Here is a 27697-nt window from a genome sequence, read left to right on the forward strand (position 1 = left end):
AGATGAGCAGGGAGGCTTCAGAGTGGGTAGGGGATGTGTAGATCAAGTGTTTACATTGAAGCATATATGTGAACAGTATTTAGATAAAGGTAGGGAAGCTTTTATTGCATTTATGGATTTAGAAAAGGCATATGATAGAGTGGATAGGGGAGCAATGTGGCAGATGTTGCAAGTATATGGAATAGGTGGTAAGTTACTAAATGCTGTAAAGAGTTTTTATGAGGATAGTGAGGCTCAGGTTAGGGTGTGTAGAAGAGAGGGAGACTACTTCCCGGTAAAAGTAGGTCTTAGTCAGGGATGTGTAATGTCACCATGGTTGTTTAATATATTTATAGATGGGGTTGTAAAAGAAGTAAATGCTAGGGTGTTCAGGAGAGGGGTGGGATTAAATTATGGGGAATCAAATTCAAAATGGGAATTAACACAGTTACTTTTTGTTGATGATACTGTGCTCATGGGAGATTCTAAAGAAAAATTGCAAAGGTTAGTGGATGAGTTTGGGAATGTGTGTAAAGGTAGAAAGTTGAAAGTGAACATAGAATAGAGTAAGGTGATGAGGGTATCAAATGATTTAGATAAAGAAAAATTGGATATCAAATTGGGGAGGAGGAGTATGGAAGAAGTAAATGTTTTCAGATACTGTACTTGGGAGTTGACGTGTCGGCGGATGAATTTATGAAGGATGAGGTTAATCATGGAATTGATGAGGGAAAAAAGGTGAGTGGTGCATTGAGGTATATGTAGAGTCAAAAAACGTTATCTATGGAGGCAAAGAAGGGAATGTATGAAAGTATAGTAGCACCAACACTCTTATATGGGTGTGAAGCTTGGGTGGTAAATGCAGCAGCAAGGAGACGGTTGGAGGCAGTGATGTCCTGTTTAAGGGCAATGTGTGGTGTAAATATTATGCAGAAAATTCGGAGTGTGGAAATTAGGAAAAGGTGTGGAGTTAATAAAAGTATTAGTCAGAGGGCAGAAGAGGGGTTGTTGAGGTGGTTTGGTCATTTAAAGAGAATGGATCAAAGTAGAATGACATGGAAAGCATATAAATCTATAGGGGAAGGAAGGCGGGATAGGGGTCGTCCTCGAAAGGGTTGGAGAGAGGGGGTAAAGGAGGTTTTGTGGGCAAGGGGCTTGGACTTCCAGCAAGTGTGCGTGAGTGTGTTAGGAGTGAATGGAGACGAATGGTATTTGGGACCTGACGATCTGTTGGAGTGTGAGCAGGGTAATATTTAGTGAAGGGATTCAGGGAAACCGGTTATTTTCATATAGTCGGACTTGAGTCCTGGAAATGGGAAGTACAATGCCTGCACTTTAAAGGAGGGGTTTGGGATATTGGCAGTTTGGAGGGATATGTTGTGTATCTTTATATGTGTATGCTTCTAAACTGTTGTATTCTGAGCACCTCTGCAAAAACAGTGATAATGTGCGAGTGTGGTGAAAGTGTTGAATGATGATGAAAGTATTTTCTTTTTGGGAATTTTCTTTCTTTTTTTTGGGTCACCCTGCCTCGGTGGGAGACGGCCGACTTGTTGAAAAAAAAAAAATATTTACTTATTTATTTATTTATTTATTTATTTATTTGTTGCTAATAACTTAATCTTTGATTTTTTTTATGTTAACACTTTGATGATGGATCATATAATGAGTTTATTTCTTTATCTTGTTAAGTAGTATATTCTTAAGCATGTCTCATATACCTATTGCTTGTAACTTTCTACAAGGATTTACAAAATTCACATAGGTCAGTTCTGTTTTAAAGAAATAAGAAATCCAGCAAATATTTCTTTTAATTTTCATTAAAAATTAGGTTTGCCACAAAATTGTACATACTGTATTAAAAAATATGTTCATTTTTCAAAATTGCTTTAGATAATCACAATACCCAAAGAAATGCCTGTTTTCCTTGTTGTTCACATTTCACTACTGTATTAGTGATAATTTATTGGTTTCTTTCATTTTGGTATCTAGGGCAGACTTAAGGGGATTTGATGTGTTATTAATGTACCAATTTTTTAATATAAAACATTTAGACTATGTTGAGAATACCATAACTACTCTTTCCAGTGGGTTTGGAGTGTTTAGAATTCTTTTCTCTTTTGCTGATGAATACATGATTATTTTTCATAAATTATTTAATAACAACAGGTGGATGACAGTGATGCAATTATCTTGTCATCGGAGTCAATGCCTAGCAGTGAACCACCATCAGGAGATGAGAGCAATAGAACTTTGCCAGGAAATAGAAGAGTTCCTCGTTGGCGGAAGAAATATCTTGTTGCTGGTCTCTTTTCATCTTATTACAAGGAGGATGAGTAAGAAAAAGAGTTTTTCACTGCAGTTACAGTATATGAAAATTTCCTAAAATTATTGTGCTAGTACTCAGGTTAATTTAATTATGATAATGTGTTTTTCATTTCCTTAAATTTATTGATAAATTATTTACTTTTGTTGAGCTTTCTTTCAGAGTAGAGCTAAATGGAATTCAGTTTCTTAATAAGAGTAAGGATAGACAGTGATAGGGAAATAAGGAAATAACACTTTTAAAAAATTAAATAACACTCATTAAAAAGTCATAAGGAATGAGAATGTGGCTATGAAAAGAGAACTATAGTTATACTGAACCAATTACTGTATATCTGATTGCATTATGACCTCTACAATAATGGATACAGTCACTGTATTTTACCATGATTATAGTATTGTAGATATTGTTTACAAAACTAGACATATTCCATACATACAATATTTTAAAAGGTGTGTTTAGTCTTAAAATATAGTGGAGACTTACAGAATTTGATATTTAGAAGTGTCTCTGTACACTTGCCACACCAGCACAATATCTGTGGCATTAGTTTATAAGCCTTTTGGAAACCTTTTGCAGGGTTTTAGATTCATCTAGAGCAGTTCCTTAGCTAGCTGTTTTTATTATTATTATTATTATTATTATATGTGGAGTCAAAAAATGTTATCTATGGAGGCAAAGAAGGGAATATATGAAAGTATAGTAGTACCAACACTCTTATGTGGGTGTGAAGCTTGGGTGGTAAATGCAGCAGCGAGGAGACTGTTGGAGGGAGTGGAGATGTCCTGTTTAAGGGCAATGTGTGGTGTAAATATTATGCAGAAAATTCAGAGTGTGGAAATTAGGAAAAGGTGTGGAGTTAATAAAAGTATTAGTCAGAGGGCAGAAGAGGGGTTGTTGAGGTGGTTTGGTCATTTAGAGAGAATGGATCAAAGTAGAATGACATGGAAAGCATATAAATCTATAGGGGAAGGAAGGAGGGGTAGGGGTCATCCTCGAAAGGGTTGGAGAGAGGGGGTAAAGGAGGTTTTGTGGGCAAGGGGCTTGGACTTCCAGCAAGCGTGCGTGAGCGTGTTAGATAGGAGTGAATGGAGACGAATGGTACTTGGGACCTGACGATCTGTTGGAGTGTGAGCAGGGTAATATTTAGTGAAGGGATTCAAGGAAACCGGTTATTTTCATATAGTCGGACTTGAGTCTTGGAAATGGGAAGTACAATGCCTGCACTTTAAAGGAGGGGTTTGGGGATATTGGCAGTTTGGAGGGATATGTTGTGTATCTTTATATGTGTATGCTTCTAAACTGTTGTATTCTGAGCACCTCTGCAAAAACAGTGATAATGTGTGAGTGTGGTGAAAGTGTTGAATGATGATGAAAGTATTTTCTTTTTGGGGATTTTCTTTCTTTTTTTGGGTCACCCAGCCTCGGTGGGAGACGGCCGACTTGTTGAAAAAAAAAAATTATTATTATTATTATTATTATTATTATTATTATTATTATTATTATTATTATTATTATTATTATTATTATTATTATTATTATTATTATTATTATTATTATTTAGAAGTGCTACAAATTTGGTAGTAGCCTAGTATGAACTAAAACATTTTTGGGGCATAAAATATTACTCAGGATCCAGGATCCTTAAACCAGTGTTAAAATTTAACATGAATAATGTAGTATAATGCAGTTTCTTTCACATGTACTAATCCTAAAAGACTTACTAAAGCATTATTAGTAATATTGAAAGTCATCTGTAAGGCATTTCTTAAATTTTTTTTGATGAGTTCAGTGTAAAGTATAGTAATCCTCCATTGTAGTGCCATGTTCTCATTAATCAGAAGATTTTCAATAAATTTGCTAAAAATCCGGAAATTTGTTGCTGGTGATTGGGCTTACAAAAGGGATGAATATTCCTGTTCACTTAATGATGAGACTTAACCCTTTCACTGTCGAGACCCCTGCTCACAAACTTGCTCTCAATGTCGAAGAACTTAAGGAAAAAAAAAATAATTTTTTCTTATGAAATGATAGAGAATCTTTTCCTAATGTTAATGAAACCAAAAGTATGAAATTTGATGGAAAACTTAAGGAATTACGCTCTCGCAAAGTTAGTGGTCTCAGTGATATTTACGCATCGACAAATTTTGCCCACTTTGAGCCCTATTTTCGGCCAATTCCATTGTTCCAGTCGGCCAAACTCATAGTTATTTTGCTAGAACTCCTTTTGTTCCATCGACTGAGTACAAGAAACTGCCCATTCAGCTATTGCAACTATCCAGTAAAGTGGTCAGAAATTAGTAATTTGGCCAATTTCTTACAAAATTCAAGGAAGGCCTATTTCAAAATAGGGTCCAGAATTAATAATACAAACATTCTTAGCACTAAAATAACATTTTCTTTGTTCATTAGTCATGTCTCCAGGCCCCTCTTATATTACGCTTGCTTTACATTTTGAATTTTTATTCACAAACAATAGAAGATTTATTGCTATGCAAACTACTGCATTATTGTAGAAATGGTACAAATAATATCAGCGCATATGTGAAAGCATATTAGACCCACCAGTTGGCATGTATTGGACACGTTACATGGTTTGTTTACTCTTGAATATTGTCAAAAATTGAACATTTCCGCTACTTTGAGCTCAATTTCAGAGTACCGTGGTACCCCGAGTTGCGTACAGCTCTCAACTCGAACAGTTACGTAAGTGTATTATTGTAAGTGCTTTTGTAAGTGTATTTTTAGGGGTCTGAAATGGACTAATGTAATTTGCATTATTCCTCATGGAAACAAATTCATTTGGTAACTGCACTCGAACAGCCTTCTGGAACGAATTATGGCCAAAACTCTGGGCACCACTGTACTTTTAGTCTGTAAACCATTCAAAGTCATCTCTATTTCTGTAATATTTATTCCATTCTATCAAATGAGACCAAGAAAATGAGAATACAGCCATAAATACCATACGAAAATACACCACAAATTTGCTGTTCTGAACCAGAAACACGGTTGCATTTTTTTTTTTCTCATTATGCACTGCGTGCTGCAGGATTTTTTTATTCTGCGCGCACTGACCACTCAGACCCATTCTCTCATATGTAAGCCTACCATCTATCTCCCGCAAGATTGGAAGCTGCTAGAATTTTAGTGTAGTATTACTGGACTGACACTGGCTTGCAGGCCGTATTTTGGGACCGACAGTGAAAAGGTTAAACAGTGAGGTGCCCACAGAACTGCTTCTGTTAAGTTGTTTTGCTTTCATCTCTCCTTAGAGTATTTCTTATTTACAGAAAACATAAATTAACCTTTACCTGCTGTACCTTAATTTTGCAAGTACAGTACAATACAGTATACATTAATATAAAAGTTTAAAAGAATTTTAATAAAATCTTTGCTTTATTTGCAGGCCTCGAAGAAGAAATGGTGAAGTATCTTTACCAAAGAATAAGCTTACATATGACCCTGAAGAGCATATACATGGTCTTCTCCCTCCACCCTGTTATTGCCGCAAGTGGTTACGAGAAAGACAGATTGATTTTGTATTACCTTATGATCTTTGGTGGCTTCATGAACACAACATGCTGCCTGGGAGAGATATTGTTCCATCATGGAATTTCAAAAAGATCAAGTCCAGTAGGTTTTTACAATGTGTATTTTTTAAAGTACTATTCTAAATCATCAGTTATCCAGCGATATATTATTTGGCATCTACCATTATCTGATAGTCTTGTTTGATCTAATTTTGTAATAATGTTGGTAGAATTACTGAGAATATGTTAGGTAAAAGGATGCAAGTGCAACTAATGTGATATTTTATTGTGGCAACGTTTCACTCTCTAGAAGAGTGAAACGTTACCATAATAAAATGTCACATTAGTTGCACTTGTGTCCTTTTGATCTAATTTTGTTTATTTAACAGTGAGCATTAAAAAAAAAAAGTAGAGTACTCAAATGAGTCCCTCTCTCTTTACTTTCCTCTCCTCTCCCATTCCCTATTGCTTACCTACCTCCCTCCTTCTCACATTCCCTCCCTGTCACATTGCATCTGACAGTACACCCCACAGGCAGCACTAATAAAACTGCCACTCTCGCTCCCTCTCACATTGTACCTGATACATCACTGCACAGGCAGCAGCAATAGGACTGCCTCCCTCACTTCCACATTATACCTGACACAACACTGCACAGGTAGCATCAATAACTTATGGTTATTATTATTATTATTTTTTCAACAAACCAGCCATATCCCACTGAGGCAGGGTAGGCCAAAAAGAAAACTGAAAGCTTCTCTTTTTAAATTTAGTAATTTATACAGGAGAAGGGGTTACTAGCCCCTTGCTCCCAGCATTTTAGCTGCCTCTTACAACATGCATGGCTTATGGAGGAAGAATTCTGTTCCACTTCCCCATGGAGATAAGAGGAAATAAACAAGAACAAGAACTAGTAAGAAAGTAGAAGGAAACCCAGAGGGGTGTGTATATATTTGCTTGTACATGTATGTGGCAGATGTTGCAGATATATGGAATAGGTAGTAAGTTACTGAATGCTGTAAAGAGTTTTTATGAGGATAGTGAGGCTCAGGTTAGGGTGTGTAGAAAAGAGGGAGACTACTTCCCGGTAAAAGTAGGTCTTAGTCAGGGATGTGTAATGTCACCATGGTTGTTTAATATATTTATAGATGGGGTTGTAAAAGAAGTAAATGCAAGGGTGTTGGGAAGAGGGGTGGGATTAAATATTAAATTATGGGGATCCAAATACATAATGGGAATTGACACAGCTACTTTTTGCTGATGATACTGTGCTTATGGGAGATTCTAAAGAAAAGTTGCAAAGGTTAGTGGATGAGTTTGGGAGAGTGTGTAAAGGTAGAAAGTTGAATGTGAACATAGAAAAGAGTGAAGTGATGAGGGTATCAAATGATTTAGATAAAGAAAAATTGGATATCAAATTGGAGAGGAGTATGGAAGAAGTGAATGTTTTCAGATATTTGGGAGTTGACGTGTCAGCGGATGGATTTATGAAGGATGAGGTTAACCGTAGAATTGATGAAGGAAAAAAAGTGAGTGGTGCATTGAGGTATATGTGGAGACAAAAACAAGCATGCGTGAGCGTGTTAGATAGGAGTGAATGGAGACAAATGGTGTTTGGGACCTGACGAGCTGTTGGAGTGTGAGCAGGGTAATATTTAGTTAAGAGGTTCAGGGAAACCAGTTATTTTTTTATATAGCTGGACTTGAGTACTGGAAATGGAAAGTACAAATCCTGCACTTTAGAGGAGGGGTTTGGGATATTGGCAATTTTGAGGGATATGTTGTATATCTTTATACGTATAGTGGACCCTCGCCTAATGATATTAATCTGTTCCTGAGAGCTCAACGTTAGGCGAAATTATCGTTAGCCGAATTAATTTTCCCCATAAGAAATAATGGAAATCAAATTAATCCGTTCCTGACACCCCAGAGTATGAAAAAAAAAATTTTACCACATGAAATATTAATTTTAATACACACAAACTGAAGAAGACATGTACAATTACATGACACTTACGTTTATTGAAGATCTGGTGATGATTGATGGGATGGGAGGAGGGGAGTGTGTGGATGGTGTTAATGTTTAGAAGTGGAATCCCCTTCCATTAGGACTTGAGATGTCAAGTATAAAAAGGAATTTGTTTGGTGTTCTGGTAGCGGGGTGTGAATGATACGTCTTCGGAGGCTTCTTACTTTTTTGTTAAGTCGTGGTGGGTACACAGGCTTGTGTGTTTGTGCCCATGGCCTGGGCAGGGCCATCCCATGAGAGAGAGCTGGGAGGCCTTGTGTCTTCCTGCTAGGCCGCTGTGTGAGTGAGGCGGAGGCATGGGTCGGCAGGCTGGCGTGCCTACCGAGAGGCCTGGCTACAGAGGGCAGCACCTGAGTGGCACGAAATATGAACTAAGCTGGCAGACAGCATGGGCTGTCTGTGCAGACAGTACAGGCTGTCTACATACGCTCGGCCACCTACCGCACGTCGTCCCGACGCGACAATACTGGTGGTAAAAGAAACTCGGTCTCTCTCTCGTAGGAACAGGGCACAGAACACAAAATAAAAACATATATATACATATGAACATGGAAAAAAAACTTCCTACAGGGAGGGAAGAAAAAAACATGTGGGTGTGCTAAACATCGTGGTCAAAGGCAATGAGCGTCGAAGGGCATCACTGCACGCCTTCCTGCCTCTAGACATACTGCAACACGGGAGACATCGCTGCAGCTGAGCTGTGACGTAACAGGTTACGGTCTCCTCTGGAACGGTGAAGCAGTCATCGTAGGAGTCGCTGCAGGTTTCACTCAACCTGGGGCACAACATGCTGGTGCCCTCGAGTGAGGCCTCGACAAAACTCGGCAACTGGGCAGGACTTCTGGCAAGCGACTCAGGAGGACACTTCTCTACTGGTACTGTCACTGGGCTGTCACTGCCGGCGAGCGTGGAGCGAGTCGTGGCAGAGACGACTGGGCGAAACATCTGGGAGTCGTAACATCATACACCAGACTGCAGTGAGAGAGCTAGCAGTCAGAGTGACATCTTCTTTGTGCAGGCTGCTCACTGAAGCTTGTGACACGAGGCTGACACAGCGCCTGCCGACAGGCCTGACTGCGGCTTGGCGAGTATCATTCGGCAGTTGGAGTTATAGCAGAGGTTAGTCTAAGCTTCCCCAGACTTGTTTCTCTACATATAACTGCACTCTGACAGTCTGGAGGTGAAGTGAAACAAATCTCGATGGAAATCGTAGCAGGTACGATTCTGCAGAACATCACGAGCAACGAGCATAAAAGCTTTCTGTACAAGAGGGCTCATATGCTCAGGGCTGAGTAATCAGCTGTCAAACACACTGGTCACACGGGTGACTTAACACAGTGGTGCTACTCAGGTCTGGCTCAGACCTCACTGGACACACGGAAACTTTACACACTGCGGTACTACATGGCTTAAACTAGCAAATGATGCTTTTCTGTGCATAAAACTGACACTAAGACATATACTAAAATGTGAGAACACTGACTGAGAGGAATTAATTAACACACGACATATATTTTCTCTCAATCTTCTCGACAATACTGAAATAATTACTAGAAACACTCAATGTGACATCATGTGATGTCAGGCGTGATGACGTCAGCAGCACTGACATCAGCAGACATCTCGAGGTGACGTCAGCAGACATCTCGAGGTGACGTCAGCAGACATCTCGAGGTGACGTCAGGCAGACATCGTGACGTCATGAAGTTGGGCAGCATCGTGGGTGACGTCAATGTGATGCGGGCAGCAGACCACAGCATGTGGCCTGGGACATCTGGTAACTCACGTAGCTCGTAGGTCTATGTGACATCGCCCACACCCATGTGGCATCTCGATCCACGTGGCGTCGTGATCTACGTGGCATGCTGGTCCACGTAGCTTCGAGTGGCCTCGGGCACTCGGATACACAGCTCTGGCAATGAATTCACATGGAAAACAGCAGAAAACACAGCAGAGGGAGTGGGCAGTGGTGAGTGGTGTATGGTAGACGGGTGAGCGTGAGTAGGGCGAGCATTGGCAAGGTGAGGAACAGCCACTTCCTCTCCTCTCCTCCCCCACCCACAAATACGTAGAGAACTCACACTGGACGCAGAAATCACCACAAAACTCACCTCTGGCTTGCTGAAACGGCTGTGCTGAGCTGAACAACAACAACAGCAACATACAAGTGACGCTGAACACGTGACTTGAGAAACAGCGTGGGACACTGTAGCATGGAGTCACTGTAGCGTGGGGTCACTGTGACGCCACTTACAATTCTCAGAGAATTTCGGCAAATTTCGGCCTGGATCCTGCTTGTACCTGTGTCTGGATGCTCAGACGTGCAGACACGACATCAGGATAACTTGTTGAGAGACGGATGCTTCTTGCATGGGATGATGAAGTGAAGATGACTTCATCCCTCTTCCTTCCTCGCTTTGGGCAAACACACTGCTGCGACCACAGCTGCTACCATTTAACGGGTTTGTTTGGTAGGTGCTGCAAGCGGGTGGTTAATGATAGGTCATCGGAGGCTTCTTACTTTATTGTTAAGTCGTGGTGGGTACACAGGCTTGTGTGTTTGTGCCCATGGCCCGGGCAGGGTCATCCCACGAGAGAGAGCTGGGAGGCCTTGTGTCTTCCTGCTAGGCCGCTGTGTGAGTGAGGCGGAGGCATGGGCCGGCAGGCTGGCATGCCTACCGAGAGGCCTGGCTACAGAGGGCAGCACCTGAGTGGCGCGAAATATGAACTAAGCTGGCAGACAGCATGGGCTGTCTGTGCAGACAGTACAGGCTGTCTACACAAGTCCTTTTCCGGGGTTACTTCCCTTCTTCTTTTAATGCCACTAGGACCAGCTTGAGAGTCACTGGACCTTTGTTGCACAACATATCTGTCCATAGAGGCCTGTACCTCCCGTTCCTTTATGACATTCCTAAAGTGTTTCACAACATTGTCAGTGTAATAGTCACCAGCACGGCTTGCAATAGCTGTGAGAGGGTGATTTTCATAAAAAAAGGTTTGCACTTTAAGCCACATTGCACACATTTCCTTAATTTTTGAAGTAGGCAACTTCCTCAATTTCTCTATCCCCTCCTCCGAAGCAGTTTCCTCAGGTCTGGCCTCTTGCTGTTGAAGATGATCTTGCAGCTCATCAGTGGTTAGTTCTTCATTGTCCTCCTCCACCAACTCTTCCACATCCTCCCCACTAACCTCCAACCCCAAGGACTTCCCCAATGCCACAATGGATTCCTCAACTGGCATAGGATTCCCAGGGTTAGCCTCAAACCCTTCAAAATCCCTTTTGTCTACACATTCTGGCCACAGTTTCTTCCAAGCAGAGTTCAAGGTCCTCTTAGTCACTTCCTCCCAAGCCTTACCTATAATGTTTACACAATTGAGGATGCTAAAGTGATCTCTCCAAAACTCTCTTAGAGTCAGTTGAGTTTCTGAGGTCACTACAAAGCACCTTTCAAACATAGCTTTTGTGTACAGTTTTTTGAAGTTTGCAATAACCTGCTGGTCCATGGGCTGCAGGAGAGGAGTGGTATTAGGAGGCAAAAACTTGACCTTAATGAAGCTCATGTCCCCAAAAAGTCGCTCTGCCACGTCTGAAGGATGACCAGGAGCATTGTCTAATACCAGGAGGCACTTAAGGTCCAATTTATTTTCCAGGAGGTAATTTTTCACAGTGGGGGCAAATGCATGGTGTAACCAGTCATAGAAAAAGTCCCTAGTGACCCATGCCTTACTGTTTGCCCTCCACAGCACACACAAATTAGCCTTGAGGACATTGTTTTTCCTGAACACTCTGGGAGTTTCAGAGTGATACACCAATAAAGGCTTCACTTTGCAATCACCACTAGCATTGGCACACATCAACAGAGTAAGCCTGTCTTTCATAGGCTTATGTCCTGGGAGTGCCTTTTCCTCCTGAGTAATGTAGGTCCTGCTTGGCATTTTCTTCCAAAACAGGCCTGTTTCGTCACAATTAAACACTTGTTCAGGTTTCAGTCCTTCACTGTCTATGTACTCCTTGAATTCCTTCACATATTTTTCAGCTGCTTTTTGGTCCGAACTGGCAGCCTCACCATGCCTTATCACACTATGTATGCCACTACGATTCTTAAATCTCTCAAACCAACCTTTGCTGGCCTTAAATTCACTCACATCACCACTAGTTGCAGGCATTTTTCTAATTAAATCGTCATGCAACTTCCTAGCCTTTTCACATATGATCGTTTGATAGACGCTATCTCCTGCTATCTGTTTTTCGTTTATCCACACCAATAACAATCTCTCAACATTTTCTATCACTTGCGATCTCTGTTTCGAAAACAAAGTTGCACCTTTGGCAAGAACAGCTTCCTTGATTGGCCACAATAGTAGCGATGGTTGATTGGGGTTTTGTGTACAACCTGGCCAGCTCGGAGACATGCACTCCACTTTCATACTTAGCAATGATCTCTTTCTTCATATCCATAGTAATTCTCACCCCTTTTGCTGTAGGGTTGGCACTAGAAGCTTTCTTGGGGCCCATGGTGACTTATTTTGCAGGTGCAATCACTAAAAACGCTGTGATAATATGAAATGTTCCGATTGTATGTTTGGATGCGACCGCAATGGCTGGCTTGTAAACACTGGCACCCACGGGACAAGTGAGGTGCACTCAGGCCACAAGTGGACACGTCTCGAACGGAACGAATTGCGTTGGGCGAGTTTTTTAGCGCCAGCCGAGGCAAAATTTTTGCGTTAAAATGTATCGCTAGCCGGATTTAACGTTATGCGATGCGTTCGTTAGGCGAGGGTCCACTGTATATGCTTCTAAACTGTTGTGTTCTGGGCACCTCTGCAAAAACAGTGATTATGTATGAGTGAGGTGAAAGTGTTGAATGATGATGAAAGTATTTTCTTTTTGGGGATTTTCTTTCTTTTTGGGTCGCCCTGCCTCGGTGGGAGACGGCTAACTTGTTAAAAAAAAAAAAAAGTATGTGTAGTGTGACCTAAGTGTAAGTAGAAGGAACAAGACATACCTGAAATTTTGCATGTTTATGAGACAGAGAAAAGACACCAGCAATCCTACCATCATGTAAAACAAGTACATACAGGCTTCTGTTGTACACTCACTTGGCAGGATGGTAGTACCTCCCTGGGCAGTTGCTGTCTACCAACCTACTACCTATTACGTATTATTATTATTTTTTTTTTTTAACAAGTCGGCCATCTCCCACCGAGGCAGGGTGACCCAAAAAGAAAGAAAATCCCCAAAAAGAAAATACTTTCATCAGCATTCAACACTTTAACCTCACTCACACATAATCACTGTTTTTGCAGAGGTGCTCAGAACACAACAGTTTAGAAGCATATACTGTACGTACGTATAAAGATACACAACATACCCCTCCAAACTGCTAATATTCTGAACCCCTCCTTTAGAGTTCAGGCATTGTACTTTCCATTTCCAGGACTCAAGTCCAGCTATATAAAAATAATGGTTTCCCTGAATCCCTTCACTAAATATTACCCTGCTCACACTCCAACAGATCGTCAGGTCCCAAATACCATTCGTCTCCATTCACTCCTATCAAAAACGCTCACACACGCCTGCTGGAAGTCCAAGCCCCTCGCACACAAAACCTCCTTTACCCCTTCCCTCCAACCTTTCGTAGGCCGACCTCTAACCCGCCTTCCTTCCACTACAGACTGATACACTCTTGAAGTCATTCTGTTTCGCTCCATTCTCTCTACATGTTCGAACCACCTCAACAACCCTTCCTCAGTCCTCTGGACAACAGTTTTGGCAATCCCGCACCTCCTCCTAACTTCCAAACTACGAATTCTCTGCATTATATTCACACCACACATTGCCCTCAGACATGACATCTCCACTGCCTCCAGCCTTCTCCTCGCTGCAACATTCATCACCCATTCTTCACACCCATACAGGAGCGTTGGTAAAACTATACTCTCATACATTCCCCTCTTTGCTTCCAAGGACCAAGTTCTTTGTCTCCACAGACTGCTAAGTGCACCGCTCACCCTTTTCCCCTCATCAATTCTATGATTCACCTCATCTTTCACAGACCCATCCGCCGACACGTCCACTCCCAAATATCTGAATACATTCACCTCCTCCATACTCTCTCCCTCCAATCTGATATCCAATCTTTCATCACCTAATCTTTTTGTTATCCTCATAACCCTACTCTTTCCTGTATTCACTTTCAATTTTCTTCTTTTACATACCCTACCAAATTCATCCACCAACCTCTGCAATTTCTCTTCAGAATCACCCAAGAGCACAGTGCCTTCAGCAAAGAGCGACTGTGACAACTCCCACTTTATGTGTGATTCTTTATCTTTTAACTCCACACCTCTTGCCAAGACCCTCGCATTTACTTCTCTTAATACCCCATCTATAAATATATTGAACAACCACGATGACATCACACATCCTTGTCTAAGGCCTACTTTTACTGGGAAATAATCTCCCTCTTTCCTACATACTCTAACTTGAGCCTCGCTATCCTCGTAAAAACTCTTGATGAAAGTTAAGACACTTGTGCAACATCTGGTTATCTTTATTGTAGACGTTTTGCCATCCAGTGGCTTTATCAATACAGATTCTTGGACATAATAAGAAATCAGAAGAACTATATACATAAGATGAGGTAAACAGTCCCTCAGCCTTGGAGGTGGTGTTTAGAGCACCGTGGTTGTAGAGATTCTGAAGCACAGGCAAGGAGACTGGCGCTTATATAGGCGTCAGTGAAAGGGACGTGTAGCAGACGAAGGCATAGTCACAGGTAGGCGGGATTCCTCAGTGGAAGTAGGTCCTACCCAAATTGATGGGTTAGTTGCAGTAGCTGTGAAGAAGGTGATGTAGATGTCCTCTGAACCAAGATTCCATGATGTTGCATTGCCTGACAAGTTGTGCAAGACAGGTATACAATACCGACAAGATGAAAGTTAAGACACTTGTGCAACATTTGGTTATCTTTATTGTAGACGTTGTTTCGCCATCCAGTGGCTTTATCAATACGGATTCTTGGACATAATAAGAAATCAGAAGAACTATATACAAAAGATGAGGTAATCAGTCCCTCAGCCTTGGAGGTGGTGTTTAGAGCACCGTGGTTGTAGAGATTCTGAAGCACAGGCAAGGATATTGGCGCTTATATAGGCGTCAGTGAAAGGGACGTGTAGCAGACGAGGGCATAGTCACTGGTAGGCGGGATTCCCCAGTGGAAGTAGGTGCTCTGAACACCACCTCCAAGGCTGAGGGACTGATTACCTCATCTTTTGTATATAGTTCTTCTGATTTTTTATTATGTCCAAGAATCTGTATTGATAAAGCCACTGGATGGCGAAACGTCTACAATGAAGATAACCAGATGTTGCACAAGTGTCTTAACTTTCATCTTGTCGGTATTGTATACCTGTCTTGTAAAAACTCTTCACTGCTTTCAGTAACCTACCTCCTATACCATACATCTGCAACATCTGCCACATTGCCCCCCTATCCACCCTGTCATACGCCTTTTCCAAATCCATAAATGCCACAAAAACCTCTTTAGCCTTACCTAAATACTGTTCACTTATATGTTTCACTGTAAACACCTGGTCCACACACCTCCTACCTTTCCTAAAGCCTCCTTGTTCATTATTGTGTATAAGAAAGAAACTTGAGTCCAACACTTTCTCCAGTTTCTTAACATGCTCTTTTCAGGTGTGGGCTCCATACTGGTGTTCCATACTCCAAGATGAGCATGATATATTGTATAAGAAGGGCGCCAAATGATTTTTGTTGAAATTTTTTATTTGCAAGACAATCATTGGTTGCAGAGGTTATTTGGTCAATGTAAACTTGTGGTAGTATACCAGGCACTATGCTCAACCATAGGTCTTTCTCTGTAAATGAGGTCTGCAGCCTCTGTGTCCAGTCTTCTTGCCTCTTCCCCAATCTTCATTACTTTGCATTTCTTGGGATTGACTTCAAGCAGCCCTTTATATGACCAATCTTGCAGTTTGTCCAGAACTATTTGAAGCCTTTTCCTGTCCTTATCTTTTTTTTTTTATATTAGTTTTATGTCATCAGCAAACTGGGGTATATCTGATTTATTCCCATCTGGAATGTTAGTCAAATAAATCAGATGCTGTACTGGTGCTGATACTGATCCTAACTAAACCCTGCTAGTTACTCTTCCCTATTCTGACATCTCTTTGGCAATCTCCTAGCTTTCTTTCCCTAAGGTACTCTTTGATCTACTGGAGCATGTCTTTCATTCTTGCCTGGCTTTACATCATAAATATGTAATCTACAGTAATTGACTAATCTTTACAAAACAAATTTGAGCTCACAATACATGCAGAACATGAACATAAACACAATCTCAATGCACCTGGTGAAAACTTTTGAATAAATAAAAACTAAATTCAGCTTTAATAAAATTTTAATTTTGTAATCTACAGTGCTTTGCCAAATGAATTTGAACTTTGAACACATGCATAAACTGAACTTAACCTATCAGTGCATTTGGTTAAAAACTTAACTGATAAAAAAAAAATTAATGTAATTGAGTTTTAACAAAATATTGATTACACACTTCATGACCAGTCATTACCCAAGAACATAAGCTCTCCACACAAGGATACAATTAACATGAAAACTGTCAACAGGAAGACATAATATTTGTAATTTGGATTAACAAAATTGTAGGTATATAATCTACAGTTCTTAACCACTCCACTAGTCAAATATGAACTCCACACATGCTTAGAATAAACATACACAAATTATCAGTGCTTTTGGTAAAAAAAATGCCTGAGAAAAGCACTGTACTGAAAATAATGGTAAAGCAAGGTTGTAAAAATGGAGACCATGAAAAGTCATCCATTATCTGGCATTCTAAAAAAAAGTTTGGTGCACCCCCTTTCTTTACTTGGAGGTAGATAATGAATAACTGTGAATTATGAATAGCATTATTTAAAAAAATGATAAAGGAACTAAAGGTAGTTTTTTAATCAACTGAAGTAATTTTTTTTTCCTAATTTCCTTTTGTCCTTATGTACTAATTTATTATTTGAATCTTCCTCATTGTTACTTATTCATGATATTTGTTTCTTTTCAGATGTGTACTATGATGTAAAACCAAATCATGATTATGAGCTGCAAGCATGCAACTGTAAGCGACCTACCAAACCTGGAGAACGTGGCTGTGGTGATGATTGTATCAACAAAATGATGCTCATTGAATGCTTCTCTCAGACTTGCCCTATTGCAGACTCCTGTGGAAATCAACCAATACAAAGACATGAATACAAAACGTGTCTTCAGCGTTTCATGACTCCGAATAAAGGTTGGGGCATTAAGACAACACAAGAAATTAAGGCTGGAACATTTATAATGGAATATGTTGGAGAAGTGGTTAGTGAGAAAGAGTTTAAACTGAGAATGCAAACTAAATATGCCAATGATACACACCATTACTGTTTAAACCTTGACCGAGGGATGGTTATTGATGGTCATCGGATGGGAGGAGACTGCCGATTTGTAAATCATTCTTGTGATCCTAACTGTGAAATGCAAAAGTGGTATGTTAATGGTCAATATCGTATGGCTTTGTTTGCTTTAAAGGATATTGAAGAGGGAACTGAACTCACCTATGACTACAATTTTTCCCTCTTCAATCCTGCTGAAGGACAAGAATGTAAATGTGGGTCTGAAAATTGTCGTGGAGTTATTGGTGCAAAGTCTCAGAGAGTAAATGGTTTTATTGATGACAAAAAGAAGGCTCCTAAGAAGGATATGGGAAAGAAGCGCAAGCGTGGAACAACAGCTGAAGCCGACAATAACTACATTCCCCGTCCACATTTTACCCCAATCAAGCCATTATCACACCAACAGCAACTATTCATTTTAACTCATCGATGCTTTCTCATTCGCAATTTGGAAAAAGTTAAGAAATCTAGGGATCGTTTAAGTCGATGTGCTGAGAAAAAACATGAGGAAGTCTTAGATGACCCTGATGAACCTAGCACCAGAGTTGAGAAATTTCTTACTCACTTTACTGCTCTCAACACTGCTAGATCTGTGAAAACACGACGTCTTGCTCAAGCTGAAGATGACCCTGAAATGACTCGATTAGCTAAACTAGCACAGATCTTCAAAGATATTTTTGATAAACTTGTTGCGTCTAGGGACAGCAATGACAAACCTTTGGCTACTCCATTCATGACATTGCCATCCAAAAAAAAGTATTCTACTTATTACATAAGAGTAGGTGAGCCAATTGACCTAGCTCTTGTAGAGAAAAACATTCTTACTGGACATTACATTACTGCAGAGGCATTTGATCGTGATGTTATGCGCCTTTTTGCTAACAACCTTCGATTTTTTGGGCGTAATACGGAAGTGGGTCAAATGGCTGTTGGCTTACGCCGGGTGTATAGTGAATGTAAATTGCAGTTCAAACCCTTACTGGAAGAAGTCTTAGGAGAAGATGCGCTCCCACCTGCTTTTGCCAATTCCAGTCCAAATGAAGAGTTTGAGGATGAAGATGTAATTAGGTGTGTTTGCAATCTCCACCGTGATGAAGGAGTTATGATACAATGTGAAAGGTGTCTGGTGTGGCAACATTGTGACTGCATGGGTGTGACTGACTCTCCTGATCACTACCTGTGTGAAGAGTGCTCACCTCGCCTCATCTCCCCTGAGGTGCCTATGAATCCTCAGCCTCCAGATGCTCCTAGAGATCATAAATACTTCATAACCCTGCTGAGAGACAATCTACAGGTTAAACAAGGTAGGAAGAAATTCACAATCTGTTTTAATTTACTGTCTTGTGTAATCCATTTAAATGTAGGAGTAGATTTTTTCCTTTTGACATGTAGTTTTGTGCTTTGTTGCAAACCGTGAAAAATTCACTGAATTTGAAATTTAGTTAAACCCAGCTGGGAAATTTTACTGAGTAGTGCTGCTTCCGAATGGCCAGTTTTAGAGCCAGTTAAAGGGTAGGGTATCCCGAGACTTCTGGAGAAATAAGTAAACTTACACCTAACTCATTACACATTTTCTGTGACCTCATGTAATGTTAAAGCAGATTTGTTACCTAAACACCCACGAAAAATTTATTTCTGTAATTTGAAAGTGATTAACCCTTTGAGGGTTGGTCACGTACAAGTACGTCATTGCAGCCAGGGTCGGTCATGTACTTGTATGCCTAAATTCTAGCGCCTTCAAATCTGGTGGAAGAAAGCTGGCAGGCCTACATATGAAAGAATGGGTCTGTGTGGTCAATGTGCACAGTATAAAAAAAATCCTGAAGCACGCTGTACATAATGAGAAAAAAAACGTCGACTGTGTTTTTGGTTTAAAACAGCGACTTTCTAGTGAATTTTCTTATGGTATTTATGGTTGTATTCTCGTTTCCTTGGTCTCATTTGATAGAATGGAAGATATATTGCAGAATTAGAGATGATTTTGATTGGTTTCATGATGAAAAGTACCTTGAAATTGAGCTCAAAGTAGCTAAAATGATCAATTTTTTCTGATATTCAAGAGTAAACAAATCAAGCCATGCGTCCAATACATGTCAACTAGTGAGTCTAATATTCTTTCATAAGTGCACTGATATCATTTATACCATTTTTACAATGATGCAGTAGTATACATAACAGAAAACTTTCTATTTTCTGTGAGAATAAAAATTCAAAATGGAAAGCAAAAGTAATGTAAGAGGGGCCTAGAGAAATGACTAATGAACTGATAAAATGTTAAGTAAAAGGACACAAGTGCAACTAATGTGACATTTTATTGTGGCAACGTTTCGCTCTCCAGGAGCTTTATCAAGCCATTACAAACAGTACATGGACACAGAGGGTATATATAGGCTCAGAGTGAGGTGCAATACTGGCGGCGGCATATATAGGCTCAGAGTGAGGTGTAATACTGGCGGCGGCAGCAGCAGCAGCAGCAGTAGTAGGAGTAGTAGAAGAAGAAGTAATACAATATGTAGAACAGCTGCTGCCGCTGCCGCCGCCAGTATTGCACCTCACTCTGAGCCTATATATGCCGCCGCCGCCGCCAGTATTGCACCTCACTCTGAGCCTATATATACCCTCTGTGTCCATGTACTGTTTGTAACGGCTTGATAAAGCTCCTGGAGAGTGAAACGTTGCCACAATAAAATGTCACATTAGTTGCACTTGTGTCCTTTTACTTTACATATTGTCGGTAATTCTACTACTTTATTACAGATAAAATGTTATTTTAGTTAGATTAGGTTAGGTAAGGTTCATCAGGAAACAGGACAAGTGTTTCCTGACGTGGGTCTTAGTCAGATGATGACCTGCCTTTGGAGCTTTTGGTCATCTGACCGAGGCCTTCTGCTGGCTTACCGGTCCACCCCTTTAAAAATTATGGTCATGTATAACCATTTTAATTTTTTTTTTTTTTTGTTATTTTAGTGCCATGAATGTCTGTCTTGTTTATTCTGAACCCTATTTTGAAATTGGCATCTTTTGAAATTTGTGTGAAATTGCCCAAATTGCCAATTTTTGACCACTTTATTGGGTAGTTGAAATCGGCAAATGGGCGGATTCTTGTACTCAATCAATAGAACAAATGGAGTTCTAGGGAAATAGCTATGATTTCAGTCAACTGAAACTGGAATTGGCGAAAAATAGGGCCCAAAGTGAGCGAAATCGCTAACTGAAACCGCTAACTTTGCAAGAGCATAATTCCGTTAAGTTTTTCATCAAATTTCATACTTTTGGTGTCATTATGATTCGAAAAAGATTCTCTTATCATTTCATAAGTTTTTTTTTATCCTGAGAACGAGCTTGGGACAGGGCCTCTCGACAATCAAAAGGTTAATGTACAATAACTTTTAACACTGGTCATTTCCTATGAAGATAGGATGACACATAGAAAGAAACATTCTTTCTTCTTTTTAAGTTCAGTAATTTATACAGCAGAAGAGGTTACCAGCCCCTTGCTCCCGGCATTTTAGTCGCCTCTTACAACGCGCATGGCTTACTGAGGAAGAATTCTGTTCCACTTTCCCATGGAGATAAGAGGAAATAAACAAGAATAAGAACTAGAAAGAAAATAGAAAACCCAGAGGGGTGTGTGTATATATGTGCTTGTACATGTATGTGTAGTGTGACTTAAGTCTTCTTCTTTCAACACACTGGCCGTATCCCACCGAGGCGGGGTGGCCCAAAAGCAAAAACGAAAGTTTCTCCTTTTACATTTAGTAATATATACAGGAGAAGAGGTTACTAGCCCCTTGCTCCCGGCATTTTAGTTGCCTCCTACAACACGCATGGCTTACGGAGGAAGAATTCTGTTCCACTTCCCCATGGAGGTAAGAGAAAATAAACAACAAGAACAAGAACTAGTAAGAAAATATTAGAAAACCCGGAGGGGTGTGTGCTTATATGCTTGTACATGTATGTGTAGTGTGACTTAAGTGTAAGCAGAATTAGCAAGACATACCTGAAATCTTGCATGTTCATGAGACAGAAAAAAGGACACCAGCAATCCTACCATCATGTAAAACAATTACAGGCTTCCGTTTTACACTCACTTGGCAGGACGGTAGTACCTCCCTGGGCGGTTGCTGTCTACCAACCTACTACCTAGGAGAAACACATTCATCATCACTTATTCCCTAGTTGTCTTTCTAGAAGGATATGGATATTACAGTTCAAATAAGCCACCAAACAGCATTATTCCTACCCACTAATGAACTTGACAATGAAGAATGAGAGGGGGCATATGTTAGATGGGGAAGTGGAGGTACTAGAAAGATGGAGAGGAGAGCATATTTTGACATTTTGTTGAATGTTAGTGATGAAGGGAGGCAGTGATTTCATGCATGAGGCAGGTAAGTATAACATCATATTAGAATGAGGTAGAGCCTGAGTTGGCTGTGGAGAAAGTGTGAGGCAGTGGACAGAATGAAAAGAGGTAGTTCATTTGTTGAAAGGAGGTGGTGATGTAGTGTTGAAGTGGTTGGTATGTTCAGTATATGCATGAAAGAAAAGAGGTGCCAAAGGATTAGCAGTGTGTGTGCATCATTCCTTTGTTTAAAGGAAGAAGGAACAAAAAGAGAATTTAAGAATTATAGGGAGACAGCCTGCTGAGTATACCAGGTAAAATTTTGGGTGGAATTATTATTGTAAGGGTTAAGGATAAGACAAAAAATAGGATTGCAGAAGAACAGGGAGGAATTAAGATGGGTAGATGTGTAAACAGTGTGTTTACATTGAAGCATATAAGTGAGCCATACTTAGATAAGGGTAAGAAGCTGTTTGTGGCATTTATTCACTTAGAAAAGGCATATGATAGGTTGGATAGGGAAGCCATGTGGCAAATATTTCAAATGCATAGCATAGAACATATTACTAAAAGGAGTAAAAAGTTTGTACAGAGAGTGTGGCTCAGGCTAGGGAATGTAGGAGGTGGCTCAGGTTAGGGAATGTAGGAGGTAGAGGGACTATTTCTCAGTGAAAGTAGGACTTAATAGGTATGCATGCTGTAACCATGATTGTTTAACATATTCATTGATGGGGTTGTTAGAGCTAAAAGCTAGGGTGTTGGAAAGGGGTATGGAATTGAAAAATGTGGGATCTTGTACAATATGGGAATTATTCCAATTGCTTTTTGTTGATGACATAGTTCCATTCAGAAATTCTGAAGGTAAATTACAAAGGCTGGTGGTAGAATTTGGGAGGGTATATAAAAGAAGGAAATCAAAAGTGAATGTAGAAAGAGCAAGATGAAGAGGGTAACCAAAAAGTCTTTTCAGTGATAGATTGAATATCAGATTGGAGGAAGTGGATGTATATAGGCATTTGGGAGTGGACATGTCACTGATGGGTCTGTGAAAGATAAGGTGAACCATAGAATGTATTAATGTTGGTAGAATTACCGTCAATATGTTAGGTAAAAGGACACAAGTGCAACTAATGTGACATTTTATTGTGGCAATGTTTCACTCTTGAGGTAATGGCTTGACAAAGCTCCTGGAGAGCAAAACGTTGCCACAATAAAATGTCACATTAGTTGTAGTTGTGTCCTTTTACCTAACAAACACAACCATAGAATAGATGAAAGGGAAGAGGAAGATTGGACGGAGTGGATACAAGAGGTTTCAGGTTTTAGGAGCTTGAGTATCCATCAGGTTTGTGTGAATATGTTAGATAAGAGGGAATGAAGACAAGAGATTTTAATGGATATGTTGTTGGAATATGGACAGGGTAACATTTATGAAGGGATTCAGGTAAATCGGTTAATGCTGGCACTGCACTCTAAAATGAATGGGCTTTATTCTTTGGTTCACCCTGAGTTTGCAAGATGACCCTTGAGTTAAAAAATTATAATAATAATAATAAGTTTTGGAGTGGTTGGTGCAATTATTTAATAAATGTATGGAAGAGGGTAAGGTACCTAGGGATTGGCAGAGAGCATGCATAGTTCCTTTGTATAAAGGCAAAGGGGATAAAAGAGAGTGCAAAAATTATAGGGGGATAAGTCTGTTGAGTATACCTGGTAAAGTGTATGGTAGAGTTATAATTGAAAGAATTAAGAGTAAGACGGAAAATAGGATAGCAGATGAACAAGGAGGCTTTAGGAAAGGTAGGGGGTGTGTGGACCAGGTGTTTACAGTGAAACATATAAGTGAACAGTATTTAGATAAGGCTTAAGAGGTCTTTGTGGCATTTATGGATTTGGAAAAGGCATATGACAGGGTGGATAGGGGGGCAATGTGGCAGATGTTGCAAGTGTATGGTGTAGGAGGTAGGTTACTGAAAGCAGTGAAGAGTTTTTACGAGGATAGTGAGGCTCAAGTTAGAGTATGTAGGAAAGAGGGAAATTTTTTCCCAGTAAAAGTAGGCCTTAGACAAGGATGTGTGATGTCACCGTGGTTGTTTAATATATTTATAGATGGGGTTGTAAGAGAAGTAAATGCGAGGGTCTTGGCAAAAGGCGTGGAGTTAAAAGATAAAGAATCACACACAAAGTGGGAGTTGTCACAGCTGCTCTTTGCTGATGACACTGTGCTCTTGGGAGATTCTGAAGAGAAGTTGCAGAGATTGGTGGATGAATTTGGTAGGGTGTGCAAAAGAAGAAAATTAAACGTGAATACAGGAAAGAGTAAGGTTATGAGGATAACAAAAAGATTAGGTGATGAAAGATTGGATATCAGATTGGAGGGAGAGAGTATGGAGGAGGTGAACGTATTCAGATATTTGGGAGTGGATGTGTCAGCGGATGGGTCTATGAAAGATGAGGTGAATCATAGAATTGATGAGGGAAAAAGAGTGAGTGGTGCACTTAGGAGTCTGTGGAGACAAAGAACTTTGTCCTTGGAGGCAAAGAGGGGAATGTATGAGAGTATAGTTTTACCAACGCTCTTATATGGGTGTGAAGCATGGGTGATGAATGTTGCAGCGAGGAGAAGGCTGGAGGCAGTGGAGATGTCATGTCTGAGGGCAATGTGTGGTGTGAATATAATGCAGAGAATTCGTAGTTTGGAAGTTAGGAGGAGGTGCGGGATTACCAAAACTGTTGTCCAGAGGGCTGAGGAAGGGTTGTTGAGGTGGTTCGGACATGTAGAGAGAATGGAGCGAAACAGAATGACTTCAAGAGTGTATCAGTCTGTAGTGGAAGGAAGGCGGGGTAGGGGTCGGCCTAGGAAAGGTTGGAGGGAGGGGGTAAAGGAGGTTTTGTGTGCGAGGGGCTTGGACTTCCAGCAGGCATGCGTGAGCGTGTTTGATAGGAGTGAATGGAGACAAATGGTTTTTAATACTTGACGTGCTGTTGGAGTGTGAGCAAAGTAACATTTATGAAGGGATTCAGGGAAACCGGCAGGCCGGACTTGAGTCCTGGAGATGGGAAGTACAGTGCCTGCACTCTGAAGGAGGGGTGTTAATGTTGCAGTTTAAAAACTGTAGTGTAAAGCACCCTTCTGGCAAGACAGTGATGGAGTGAATGATGGTGAAAGTTTTTCTTTTTCGGGCCACCCTGCCTTGGTGGGAATTGGCCAGTGTGATAATAAAAAAAAAAAAAAATTATTTTCTCCATGGGGAAGTGGAACAGAATTCTTTTTCCGTAAGCCATGCGTGTTGTAAGAGGCGACTAAAATGCTGGGAGCAAGGGGCTAGTAACCCCTTCTCCTGTATACATAACTAAAGTTAAAAAGAGAAACTTTTGTTTTTCTTTTTGGGCCCCCCATGCTTTGGTGGGATACAGCCAGTTTTTTGAAAGATGTGTAAATCTGGGTCATTTTTGGTATGTATAAGTAAGAGGTATTTAAAACTTAATGTTAAATGTACTAGGTTGGACTAAAACATCATCATAAATTTCATTTTGTGTGCAAGTTACTTATGTATTATTCCAGTCATGGTTTTGTGCTTTTTTATTCTTTGTCAAAAGTGAGTACTACAAAGATAAAATAATTCTATAGAGATGCAGTTACTTAACTAGATGAGTACTACTGGTAGCAATAATGGTTATAAGTGTACAAAAAAATAGCTGATGTAAAAAAATAATCATGTTAGCCAAAAGTGTTGTTCTAAAATAAAAATAGCAAAGTTATAACTATGTACAAGAATTTGGATTCTGCTGCATACTAATGTTGGATAAAAATAAAAAATGGTCAAAGTCAAGATTAATAATAGTAATAATAATCACTTTACAAGCTAGTTAAGTAGAGCACAAACAAAGAGGTTCCTATTACCAACTCCTGGAGTTTTAAAATTATGACTGGTTAGTTAGGTCAGATTCCTTGAGAAAATTGCTTAGGTATCATACACTGACTATTCTGGTGGTGGTTTTCCTTTGCAAAAATTTATCTATCATGTACAGAGCAGTGATGAAGTTATTTACCCTTGTTAAAATGAAGTTACTTTGCCTGAATAAAAGGCCTGGATGCTTTTCTATGAGACACTCATTTACAAGGTGCATTTTCTGCTTTATGGCTGATTGAATGAGGTCTTTTATTCTCTAAGTGGTATGCATATTTCCACATTTCAGCTAGCTTTCAGGCATTTCCTGACATTTAAAATTTTAGTTTCAGTATGCATATTAATAACATTGATGTTATGTTGTATAGAAACATAAATTATCATAATTTTAAATCAGACTTACTGAACAGCATTGGTTGTTTACTTCCCTGTTTACCTTACACGATTGCTTCTTTAAAGAACAAAAAGGCACAATACCATTACCGGAGCAATACACAAACAACCCGCACATAGGAGAAAGAAATTTAGGACAATGTTTCAATCTGACTTGGATCATTAACTAGCTATGGTATGTGCTAGTTAATGGTCCAAGTCAGACTGAAATGTTATCATAAGGTTTTCTCCTGCATAAAGATTGCTCGTGTATTGCTTCTTTAATTTCGCTAGGGTCTGTGTTAATCTTTAGCTCATCTCAAATCACTTGAAGAGTGACATTCAGAAAGGTATTTTTATCAGTGATATCTGGGAATGTTGTTCCATTAATGTAACAGCATCTGATAGTCTTGCTGCTCCATTAGACCTGCTTATTTGTTTATGAGATCAGCAAATTGTGTTCTAGTGTATGTTTTCTACTTTTTTTTTAATCTTCATTGAAAGAATTTATTTGAACATCAATGTCATTCACGTTTTCACTGTTACTTTTGACTGTTTGCACATCTAGTTAAAATTTCCTGACATTTTCTTGCATAGTTGGTTGGTAATGACTTTCACTAGTTCTTCAATTTTGAATATTAGGAATGTTTCAAGTTTATTTTTCATGCACTATATTTTAAATTTGTGGCCATTTAAAAAAATTACCAAAAGTGAGCTTCCTTGGAGAGTTTTATTCAAATTCTCAAAGGAGAAAGGTCAGCCATTTTAGTTGTTTTGATTGAGGCTTGGTTGACTGTGGTAGGGGCAAGGGAGGTGTCTGCCCCAAGCTTCTGAGGGAAGAAGTTGTAGAGAGAGACTTTTTCATCTGTGGTCATCTCTATCCTGTTCTCTGATGTCTTCCTTTACCTATGAGCTGGACGATTAATACTTGGGTCTAATGTAATATTCACTTCAGTCCATTTTTGCCAGTGTACAGCTCACCTGGCAGTGGGGTTGCAGTGTCTGGTGAATGAAGTGGAGCATGAACTTTCCTGTTTTTATTAACTTCAGGACAAATTTGGTTTGTTTTTCACAAGTTTTTTTTTTTTCTGTTATCTTAGGCTTCCATATTTCCTTTGTTGCCAGATGTCTTGCTGTTAGGCCATTGTGAAAAATCTGATTACCTTGAATAGACTGAACTGAAGAGCAAACACACAGTTCTTGATAAGATATTTTTTTGGAGCCTTTCAAGTTACCGTATTTCTCTGAATATTCTTGTATCTGTAAATATACCGTAATCCTGTTCTTCTCAGGTGACAGTGTTTATATTCTTCGTGATCGGCCACAGCAAAAGCCAGGAGAGAGACGACAGCCAGCTTACCGACTTGTCAAAGACATCAAGCCTCATGATCTCTTAATATTCAAGATAGAAAATCTGTGGATTGATGAAAAGTATGTATATTTTATCATTTTTTTTTTATTTTCCTATAAAAAATAAAAATGACCAAGAATTTTTTTTTGTGTCTGCTATTGGTTAACTTCATGAAATTCATATTTATAATTTTTATAAGAATTCACTTATTAAATGCACTTTATAGGTAACCTTCAGTAGTTCTGTGTTCTGTTTCTATGGAAAAATTTATATCCTTTGCTCTCTGTTGCTTCACCACTGAACTCTGCTTTCTGTTGCTTCACCACCCACTGAACTCTGCTCTCTGTTGCTTCACCATCCACTGAACTCTGCTC

General features: G+C 39.8%; 1 protein-coding gene across 2 annotated transcripts in view; it reads left to right on the forward strand.

Moving 5' to 3' along the window:
- LOC128693874 (uncharacterized) overlaps positions 1-27697 on the forward strand; it is a 475055-nt gene that overhangs the window by 421465 nt on the left and 25893 nt on the right. For both annotated transcript variants that reach the window (XM_070090862.1, XM_070090861.1), the window contains exons 10-13: positions 2149-2315; positions 5715-5941; positions 16975-18648; positions 27265-27403. In XM_070090862.1, coding sequence (XP_069946963.1) covers positions 2149-2315; positions 5715-5941; positions 16975-18648; positions 27265-27403 — 2207 coding nt within the window. The remainder of the gene's footprint in view (positions 1-2148; positions 2316-5714; positions 5942-16974; positions 18649-27264; positions 27404-27697) is intronic.

The sequence above is a fragment of the Cherax quadricarinatus genome, chromosome 33 (genome assembly GCF_038502225.1).
Source record: "Cherax quadricarinatus isolate ZL_2023a chromosome 33, ASM3850222v1, whole genome shotgun sequence".
NCBI classification, from domain to species: Eukaryota; Metazoa; Arthropoda; class Malacostraca; order Decapoda; family Parastacidae; genus Cherax; species Cherax quadricarinatus.